The sequence below is a fragment of the Myotis brandtii genome, unplaced genomic scaffold (assembly GCF_000412655.1).
Source record: "Myotis brandtii unplaced genomic scaffold, ASM41265v1 scaffold187, whole genome shotgun sequence".
Taxonomy (NCBI): domain Eukaryota; kingdom Metazoa; phylum Chordata; class Mammalia; order Chiroptera; family Vespertilionidae; genus Myotis; species Myotis brandtii.
This window is the reverse complement of record NW_005356944.1, coordinates 156434-167396: the sequence shown is the minus strand read 5'-3', so window position 1 is coordinate 167396 and position 10963 is coordinate 156434. Positions and strand designations below refer to the sequence as shown.

At 50.4% G+C, this 10963-nt stretch overlaps 1 protein-coding gene across 9 annotated transcripts in view; it reads right to left on the bottom strand.

Moving 5' to 3' along the window:
* The window catches only part of MARK2 (MAP/microtubule affinity-regulating kinase 2), a 57527-nt gene extending 46564 nt beyond the window's left edge, over nucleotides 1–10963 (bottom strand). For all 9 annotated transcript variants that reach the window (XM_005864161.2, XM_005864163.2, XM_005864165.2 and 6 more), the window contains exon 1: nucleotides 10822–10963. In XM_005864161.2, coding sequence (XP_005864223.1) covers nucleotides 10822–10875 — 54 coding nt within the window. In that variant the 5' untranslated portion in view covers nucleotides 10876–10963. The remainder of the gene's footprint in view (nucleotides 1–10821) is intronic.

Here is a 10963-nt window from a genome sequence, read left to right as displayed (position 1 = left end):
TTGATTTTTCACAGAGAGGAAGGGAGAGGGACAGAGAGCTAGAAACATCGATGAGAGAGAAACATCTATCAGCTGCCTCCTGCACACTCCCCACTGGGGATGTGCCCGCAACCAAGGTACATGCCCTTGACCGGAATCAAACCTGGGACCCCTTAGTCCACAGGCTGACACTCTATCCACTGAGCCAAACCGGTTAGGGCTAATCTCCCTTTTTTAAGCCAACAATCCACCCTTAAATATAAAAGAAATATTATAAACTTTCTTCTAGAATTAAGCGCTAAAATAACTTGAAAATAAAATTTTAAAAAATTACAAGTTTCCCCAAAAGTGAGTTGTACTTACTTCTGTTGTGTTTTCTCAAAGATGCTGGGAAAATACTGGGATTTCAAAATAATGAATTATTGAACAACTAGAGACCCAATGCATGAAATTCGTACAAGAGTGGGCCTTCCGCCCTAACCGGTTTGGCTCAGTGGATAAAGCGTCGGCCTGCGGACTAAAGGGTCCCAGGTTCGATTCTGGTCAAGGGCATGTACCTTGGTTGCGGGCATATCCCCAGTAAGGGGTGTGCAGGAGGCAGCTGATTGATGTTTCTCTCTCATCGATGTTTCTAACTCTCTATCCCTCTCCCCTCCTCTCTGTAAAAAATCAATAAAATATATTTTAAAGAAAATAAAAAAGAGTGGGCCTTCCTTCCCCTGGTCGCCGGAACCGGCTTCCCTCCGGCCGCCGGCAGGCACCCGGGACCCGGGCTTCCCTCACAGCCCTGCTGTTATCCAGAAGGACAGAAGGATGGAAGGACGTCCGGAAGGAGCTGTTTAGTAGTTCGGTGATTTTGCATATTATACTTTTATTATTATAGATTATTATAGATAATGAGATTTAAAGAGATTATAGCAGACACAAGAAAGTTAGTAAGAGCACGGAAGTACTGAGAACAAACTGAGATCATCACAGAAAACTTCCATATTTATACCTTAAAGCATTACCTTAAAAATTCTAGAAAACAAGAATACAGAAACACATGTTTCATTAGCCAAGAGTGATGACGTCAACGCACATCATTCCGCCTCTGGAAACTCCACTGTATACTGGTGAGAGAGTAAGAGTAAAACAAATTGCAAAGACTACATTGTAATAATGAAAATAAATTGTTTAAATTAATCCTCACCTGAAAATATTTTTTCCAATAATTTTTAGGAGAGTAGAAGGGAGAAGGGGGAGGGAGAGAGAGATGTGAGAGAGACACATAAATTTGCCTCCAACACACACCCTGACTGGGGCCAGGGATTGAACCTGCAACCCAGGTACCTGCCCGTACCTTCACGGGAATCGAACCTGTGACCCTTAGGTCCGCAGGCAGATGCTCTAACCACTGAGCAAACAGGAATGTCAGCTGTTCAAGACTTCATTGGTCTCTTAGCTCTTAGCCGAGGCTGTGCTATCAAAATTAACAAATGCTTCCTCAGATTTCTCCCAAGACAGGGTCTAGAAGATTGTGGCATTCCTAATAGGCCAGAGGAAGCAGCTTAGACCCCGTCACCAGGGAAACTGGGATGCCGTCCCTAATAAGTTGTCAGGTTGCCAAGCCTGGCTTTACTGAGGTAGGTGGCTCCAGAGACATAAAAAGAAAATGTTTCTAAAGCAGTGAATCCTTAACTTTACAGAAATCAGAGGAATAGGAGAGTGAAAGGACTGGGTGGTGCTGGGATTCTATACATCAAGGAGATCTCAGACTATCAAAATTCCTCTCCTGAGCCATGCCACAAAAGAGGCACAGACACAGGTAAGGCAGAGTGGGACGTGGAGATGAAAACCTGAGACGGACGGTGATAATGAAGGAACGGAGTTCAAAGAAACCAAACAGGAAAAAAAAAAAAAGGGAAGTGAGACAAGTCAGCAAAGGGTCAAAAGGAAGAGGAAAATACAGTGAAAGAAATACTCCCTGATGAGCTCTGAGGCGACGCTGCTGCCTTCCTCCCTGGCCACAGCTGCCATGTGAAGAAACTAAGCAACTTACTTGCTGTTCTGACACGGCATTCAGGCTCTAGAAGAGCAAGATATGAAGACAAACAAGGAACTGAGACCAAAACCTCAGCCCCAGATTCAAAGTCCACAAATTCACAGGAACAGCTGAGAAATGGCTGTGACCTTCCAGGCATCACAAAGGGGAGGCTTTCTACTCACATCGGGGAGCCAACAGAGGTACAAGAACCTGCCTTTTAGGCCCCCCTGCTAGTGAAAAAGGAACCTCAAATCATTAGCTGCTAAGGTCCCACATGGTCTTCAAGAGAAACAGGGTAAAGACTGCCCCTGAAGAAAGGACCATGACGAGAGGAATCCCTGCACTTGGTGGCACTTCCTCTAACACTCAGAAAAGCCTGCGCTCTGGTGACTTTGGATTTGGCTTTCCAGCCCAGGATGAGGCTGCACATTCACCACCACCACCACCACCAGTCACAGCGCAGAAACACGGGCAGGCAGATGGTAGTGGGGTTTTTCCTCTAATCAATAAAATGGCCTAATATTGATACTTGAAAATAAATGAACTTTAAAAAAAAGCACCTTTGGGACCCCAATGGCTAGAAGAGGCTAAATTCTTTTTTTCCTTTTTTGTTATTTTTTTTAATTATTTCTCTCTTTTCTTTTTTTCTATCCCTCTGGCTATAACCTTGGGGTCAGAAGGGTATATAAAAAGTCACCTTAGGCCAAATTCGTTCAATCAATTGCAGAGAAATTCCAAGGGACCGGACCTAAAGTTGTGTGGTACTCAGAGAAAATCTACTGAGTTGCTCATTTAAACAGTGATGATGATTACATCCTGCCAAGATCTATTCTAAGTGCTTCATACTCATTAACTCTTTTAATAGCCACAACTACACCTAAAAGATAGGTACTATTATTATTCCTTTTTTGCAGAGGAGCAAGCAGGCCTAGAGCAATTAAGTAAGTCCAAGGTCACAGTAGGGGCTAACCCAAGATTCCAATGCAGGGAATCAAGCTGCAGAGCCTGCTCTGACCACAACAAAACCACTCACTGAAGTCTCACCGTGCTGGGCCCTCCTTTCTCTCTGCCATCAGCTCAACTCAACCAGAAGCTATGCTGGACTGAGAGGGCCCATCGTGACTGGAGAACCAGTGATTCAAACTCTTGTGGGCAAAACAAAGCAACAAGCACCAGTGCTTCCAACACCACCTGCACAAACAGTGGAAGGAAGGTGGGGAAGTGATAGGGGAGGGGAAGGCCAGCCAAACCCCGAGTCTGAAGAAGATGGTGGGAAAAGCGGGCCACCCCTTAAACAGGATTATCAACAACCCAAACACACACCTCAGCAAAATGCTGCTTGGGGGAAGCAATGAGTAGATCATCGCAGAGGCAACAGGAGCAGCCTGCCCTCAAGGGCCAGAGCACAGGCTGGAGCTGTTTGCAGGTGCCTCACTCATTCATTCCCAAACTTTCAGACTCTAAACCTGCCACGTTAGCAGCACGGATGGTCACAGGAGCCTCAGAATCCTGCTATGCCCTTTTCCTTCTGCTGTTCGCGAAGTGCCAACATGTGACTGGTGGCTCCCACCTTCCCACAGGTACCTTCCCAAACTGTTCCCGCCGCTGAGGTACCTGCTGCCAGCGACCAAAAACGGTTCTCTCCCCTTTCCTCCCCCACAGGCCTGGACAGGCAGTCCACTGCACTGAGGCAAGAGGTCTGGGGTCTCATTGGATTGAGCAGACAGATCACGACCGCCAGGAGTTAAGAGTCCACACTTCCTTCCAGATCAACAAATGGGGAGCCAATCACAGAGCCAGTCCCTCCCTCCTGGCCAGGCTGAGGGCCCTTTGCCAAGCTGTGAATTGCCAAGGGGCCCACGAAAAGGAGCTGTACCTTCGAGCTTCCCGTGACAACACTGCCTGGAGGTGGATGGGTGCAGAGAAAGCCCGCTCACATGGAGTCTCAACTCAGAGACCACTCAGTGTTAGGGAAGAGGGTGTTCACAGGCATCGTCCCAGCTCACGCCTCAATGAGCAGAGCCCCAGAGGAGACAGACCTGCGTATTGCCAACTTCCCAAAGAACACAGAGGAAAATAGGCCGAGGCTGCCCCAAACCAGCCTGACTGGTTCCACAGCAAAGCCTCTGGTCTGCTCTGCCTTCCTATGTGAAAAAGAAAAAGATGGCTTGGAGCCAGCCATTGAACACACTCACCCCTCCTCATCTCCTCTCCCCACCCCCACTGTCCCACAGGATCCATCTAGCCACCAATATCCGTGTCCATTTCACCCTCTCGCCTACCAAACCTTGTGATTACATAGCTTTTAAGTCTAAAATTAATTATTTGATTCAGAAAAAGAAATACATGGAATAGGGGGAAATGAGTACCAACCCAAAGACGGACACCTGTGGAAAGAATTCCCTCCAGGGACCAAGAAACTTCAAACACTATAGACAAAAACAGACAATTCAGATGAAGCGATCTAACCTAGTTATCCCCCAAAAGGAGGAGCAGGTCTAGTGGGCAAGAGAAGGATCTGGGATCCCTCCTCCTCTGAGAGAGAGCTGGAAACCAAGAGCCAGATTCTCTCTTGGTGGTGGTTCAGAATCAGATGTGCCTCTCAAAGTCTGAAAGACAGCAATTACATCCAACGAGTGCGGTGGGTAGTGAGTGACACTCTGCTCAGCGCTGGAACTCCCTGGGTTGACACGGGGACAGAGGGCCTCTTCCCATGCCAGAAGTGGGAAACGGTGGTTTCCTCCCCCACAAGGATTGTAAAGGCTGACTCTTCCCTTTGCTGAGACAGAGGAGAAAATGCACAGATAACACTTCAGTGACTCACTCGTGTTTGATGAAGGCTGGGAGAAAGCCTGGAGAATCCAAGCTTCAAGTGCAAAATGTACAAATGCTGGAATCTCCCACTGAGAGAAGAAAGCTCAGCCACCTAACTGGTTTGTCATTTTGCTGAACTTCCGCGCAAGGAGGAAGGGCCATGTTTAAACTCCACCCACCCTGTCCACATCCCTCTCAATTTATATTTTGACAGGAAAGTGACAAACCGGGCAGCACCACCACAGCGAACAGAAAATGAAACCCTTTCCACAGCTCCTCTCAACGCAGAGGACGGGTGCCACCGGCTACAGCTGAACGGGGCAGAGAGCGGAGGGACTGCCTCACCAGGCGGTCTCAGGGAAGGAAGGACAGCCACCCTCCTCGCCCTTTCCATTTGCTGAGGTTACTGCATCTCAGTCCGCTAATGGGCTTCAAAGAGCTGCGAGGGGGAGTCCATTTAGTAGAGACACAATCATCAGGCCAAAGGTGGCGCCCAGCCCCCATCCTGCTTGTAGATAATGGGCCACAAAGTCTGAAGCTTGGCTGCACTCTAGGCATAAAATATTCATTCCAGACGACTAATATATATATGTAGGAAGTCATGGAAGCTCCTGGGGGGGGGGGGGCGGGAAGATTCACTAGAGCTAATTGGATTTGTTGCAGGTTCAGGAGGCAACCTCAGAACCAAACTGACCAGGTTTGAATGCAGGTCTGCCACTTGCTTTATCTGAAACTTGGGCAAGTTCCTTACCTCTTTGTGCCTCATTTTCCTGATCTGTAAAATGGGGGTCAAAGTAGTGACTTAGCACCTGGGGGTGTTGTGAGCACCGAGCAAGGCAATGCAGGTGCCGTGCTCATTCGGGGCAGAGCCTGATACAGGCAGGGCTGCAGGTGCTGGTTGCGTTAGCATCACACAGCGGCCCTGCAGGCCCTCCGTTGCTTAAAGCACTGCAGGGCCTTCTAATTCTTTCAGGCGCTGCACCTTACACCCGCCTCTCCAGCCTCTCCAGCCTCTCCGCACAGCTCACTTCCGCCCTGGCTCCTCCGCCCTCTGGCCTCTTCCAGCCCTGGAGGCACCACGCTCTCCCTGCCGCGGGGCCTGGGCACAGGCTGTCCCTTCCCCAGGACGCTCCCCCCAGGCCTTCTCAGGTGAATACTGTCAGGCAACTGAGTTTCACCCCGGGAAAGGCCTGTGGGTTTCTTAGGCTCTGCTCTACCTTCTCCTGGTGCCATACACGCCTCCCTTATAACATTTCTTACAGTTTACTATAAGAGGATTTGAAGGAGCTGGGGGGGTCAAAGGACTGGGTGCTGTGTTTATCTCTGACCCGTCTTATCAGTTTTGGTTTCTAACATTTCCTTCAATTCCTTCTTTCCAACCAGTTTTCTTTTTGCCTCTTCCTCCTCCCAAGTCTTGGGCTGCCGATTTGGCATCCACCATGCACCAGCAGGGCATGGAGCACGCTGGGCTCTGTGACTGACTGAACTCAATGCAGGGCTGAGGTTCTAAAAGCCCCAAACAACCCTCCACAGAATCTCCAAATGCAGATGCTAACAGGCCTCTACCCCACCTCCCTCCCTGACCCAAGGGTTGATTCAACACTGTCTTGGAGAAATACAGAATGAGCACAATGAGCTACTCACAGTTTTTATTTTTTGTTAACAATCTCTTACATCTGCAGGCTAGTCTCATTTCAGCCTGGCCTCCCTGTATAAGGCCCTGAACTTATTAACCTGCTAAGTCTCCTGGCGGCTTTAGCAGGTGGAACAGAGTTAGGGAGGGGGGGGGGGGGGGGGGGGGGGGGGGGTGGGGAAGAAACGCCAGCCAGGTGGCTAAGTGCTCAATGAGAGAGTTCATGAAGGCCTGGTTAGTCCTGGTCAAATGCCTACTGAGCATTAGGCTGTTCGGTCCACAGGGAAAGCGTCTAGTCTGAGCAGCTTTTGATTCTCAAGAGATCTAACCAGGCAAATCTCTCAGGCAAACAGATTCTCAGTCTCTTCCTACCTCAGAGGCATCAACTCTACTTAAGACATTTACCCTGAAAAAAATCGTGGGCCCAATCTTTGGTCGCCATCGGAAAGATTCAGTATCCCTCTGCAAACCTGATTTTAAGCAGGCCAAGGTACAATGACTGCCTTCTATCCATCTGCTTAGCTACTTCCCAAAATCCACAGGTCACAGAGAAATTATGAGAACTTACTAGTATTTACCTTTACTGGGTTCAAAGGTTACGGTATGGCAATTCTATGAACTCCAGGGGCTCCAAAGCAGAGGTCAGAGCCAGCACTCGGACCTCGGTGCTGCACAACTCGCAGGGCACGCCGTGAAACAAGGTCTAACTGAGCTCGCTACGAGATGACACTAGAACCAATTACTCACTGCAACATTCTGCCAGAACCAACCCTGGGATCCAAGGGATATGTGTGTTTGAAGTGGCTCCGTTGGTCTTTTCGGGATCCTATGTTAAATTTGCTTTCTTCACCCAGACTTCCCAACTCCTCTTCCCAGAACTGAGAGAATGAACAATGTCCCTCCCTCCCTAGAAGAATGACAGTATCACCCTCCCTTGCCCCCTGCAGCAGAAGTGGGGGGGGGGGGAGTGAAAGGCTCCTTTAGGCCAGAGGGGGAGCAGGCCTGAAGCCATGCAGCCCTTCCACAGGTGGAACAGAAAGCTCTAGGCGGCCGCAGGTGAACTCTGGAAGTTGGACCCCTCTCCACACTGGCTATTGCTGCTGCTGCTGGCTGGGAAGACAGTCATCTTGCTGATTGCTTTCACCACTGCCAAGCCTTCAGGCCAGAGGAGCCATTTGGAAAAGTGAACAGAAAGCTCAGCTCACAGACTAAGAATCCCCCAAACTACCAGCCCAGGTCACAACGCTCCTGCAAAAGGAAGAAGAGTCTATGGCTGTGAAAAAACACATCCGAAATCAGGTGTCACAACAACCATGCTAAGGACAGGGCTTGACTTTCTTTTATCTCCTACTTTCACTATTAGAAGCAGCGTTGACAACAAACAGGCAATCTTCCTACAACGCAAGGTTTGTTTTTCTGCTTTAACATCTTCTCTGTGTGTGTGTGTTTATGTGTGTTTAATTCAGATGTGATCAAAGAGCTCCTGGAAACATCAGCCACATGTTTTAAAGACGGGGAGAGGGAGAGCAAGAGACTGGAACTTGAGGACAACCAGTGGAGTCTGTTTACCTATTTCCTGGTGAAGCCAGTTTAAATCATTTAAATCTAAATAAGGTGATAGAGGACCTTTGGGGGTAAGAAATCAGCCCAACCAAATGCCTTGCTTTTTGCTTTTTGCCTCCTAGCATTCGGCTTATTGCCGCGCCTGCGCTCCTCCCATGGCTACTTTAGCTAGAACTCAACAGGACCAGAAAAGTTTCCTTGCTCTCCCCGTGTGGCACGAATTCTTCTAAAGGAGCCCAATGCTTCCAACACCTCTGGTCTTGTGACCAAAGGAGCTGCGACATGTCTTCTTTCTTGTTTAAAAAAATACAGGTACCAGCCTGTGACAGGTGTATCCAAGGTTTTCCAAAGTCGGTGCTTTTAATTGGATGAGATTTAATCTCGAGTTAATAGTAAGACTGGCTACCATAGCAGAAGCTATGAAGTGGTTCGGGAGAACCTAAGGCCATAAAGAATGGGAACGGGATGAGTGACTGGTAATGTGGAACGGAATGACAATGTGTGCAGCCACTGCTCTGGACAAGGTTATCAAAGAGCAGCTCACATTCCCAAACGGTGCACTGATTACTGCTATCACAAAACCAATGCGAGTTCCTACTATGCGCTCAGCATGTACGGAGGAGGAGAATTAACACACACATCACGAGAAAAAGACCATGGCAAGGATACATTTACGTTTTGTAAACAGCACAAAGAAACCACACTGAGGCAGCAGGTACTCCATGCTGCAGGACACAATGCCCCCCACAGCCTCCCTGAGAGCAGGCACTCCATCGCCACTCCCCGAATGCCTGAGGGTGCCAGTCAGGCCCTTGGCCTCCTCCTACCAGCTCATAATCAGCAGCCTGGGAAAGTTCTCCGGTTAAGCAGGGTTTACCTGCTAAACCAAAGATTGAGATAGGAAAAGGAATGGAAGAGGCAACTCCAAGAGGGCCTAGAAAAAGTGGTTCCCACAGGAGAGAAAGAGCAGGCCAGTGACGGAGACTGTGACAAGCAGACCACACTCCTGCTTCCAAAGCCCTCCGTCCCAGGCAGAACCAGCTGCCACACCAGCGATGAAATGGAAATCATCCACCCCTCTCTCCACCTCAGTCATAAAAGGGTCAGCCACTGCACAGGAAAACTCAGTCCAGACCTCTTCCTGCGCGCCTGGCTGCCCGGGTGACAGGGAGTGAGAGGGTAACAAGAGAAAAATGTAGGAAGGATGAAAGAGGGAATATTTTTCGGAGAAAGATGTTAACATGCAAGAGAATATAGCAAGGGTGCCAAAGGGCTAAAGGGAAAGAAGGGAACAAGAGGAAAATATAAAGAATGGAATGAGGCAAAAGGAAGCAAAAAGCACTGCGGCCCCAGGGGACAAAGCCCCGCAAAAAGAAGGCACGACAGGCAGGGAACACTCCACAGAGCAGTCAGCAAGGGACACTAGAGATGCGAAAGAGAGGGGAGGGGAGGAAAGCGGCCGCTCTCAGCTTGGAGGTGAGATGACACAGAAAAGCTAAGGCCTGGGTGATAAACCACCACAGTGATCGTCAGGACGACCGGGTGAGAGGAGCTCAAGAAACTCATGTGCAAAATGCCTGCAGGGGAAGCTACAGTGACTAGTCAATAGGAAGGGAGAGGACAGGAGCGTATGTGGGAAAAGAAATATGTGCAGGCAGGAGACTAATATGGAGATGGAAGGCAATCCTGACTTAGAGGGGGTGAGAGCAGAGACACGGGAAGGCAACAAGCAAGGAGAAAGACACCATGAAAAGTGACAGATCCAGGAGGGAAGCGACAGGCAGGCATCACGGTCTGTGGTGCAGTGTGAGAGAGAAAGGCCAGGGCAGTGATGAAGCACGGCGGGGAAAAGAGCTGAGCAACAGGTTGTGTTCCCGGGGTGGGCTGAAATAGCAGCATCTTTCCCCGGCCAGGGAGAGGCCAAGAAGGTGGGCAAAGCACTCGCAGTGAGAAACGGGGGGGCCTAGCGATTTAAAAGCCAAACCCCAGGGGAAGAGAGCATGAGGGATCCAAAGACTGAAGGGAGCGAGGACTGGAACCCCAAAGGCAACCTGTGGGAAAAGTGTGCGCATGACAGCTGTAGGGGAAACGCGGAAGCAACACATGCGAGCGCGAGGCAGGCACCGGGGAGCTGCTGGAGAAAAGAAGGGAAAGTGATGAGCAAAGAGTAGGCGAACGATTTGGAAAGGTGATGAGGGTGGAGCTGGTGGGTTGCAAGCAAGAGGGAGAGCACGATTTGGAGCAGGAAGAAGCAGGGTAAAAAAAAAAAAACACACACACACACAAAAAAAAACTGGGGAACTGGACGGGGGAAAAGGGGCCGAGAACACATTCCGGGGCAAGGACCCTGAGGGGGACAACCGGGGGCTGGGAGGACCGGTGCGGGCGGAGGGGAAACCAGGCTAGAGAGGCAGAGGAAGAGGTGGACCACGACCGGGAGCAAATCGCGGGGTGCTACCCGCTGAGCAGAGGGTGGCTGCTGCAAGCGTGGGTGGAGGAAGACCAGAAGGGCCCCTGAGAAAAAAGGGAAGAGAAGAGGAAGCTGGGGAGGTAACACGGAAGAGCGCAGGAGGGCGGCGAGGGGGCAAGGGGGGTCAGCAGAAAGACAAGTGTGCAGCCTGCAGCCCGGAGGAGGTGGGTCCCAGGACAGGACTCGGAGGGGGATGTGCGGGGCCGAAAGACAGATGACAGGGCAGCTGGAGCTTGCAGGCTGGCAGCCGGGGCACGAGGAGAGCAGAGGAGGGAGAAGGCTCTGCAAGGTGCAGGGGCCCAGCCGAGAATGCCGGCAGCCCTCGGAGCTCCTTACCTGCTCCGTGTCCCTCTCGTTCAGCGTGGGTAGGGGGGTCCGGGCGCTGGACATGGCGCCGGTATCTCAGGGGAGGGAACCGAGAAGCTTGAAGGGAGGGAAGGGAAGGCGCGGAGCCCGGCCGGGCGGGGCTTCTCACAGC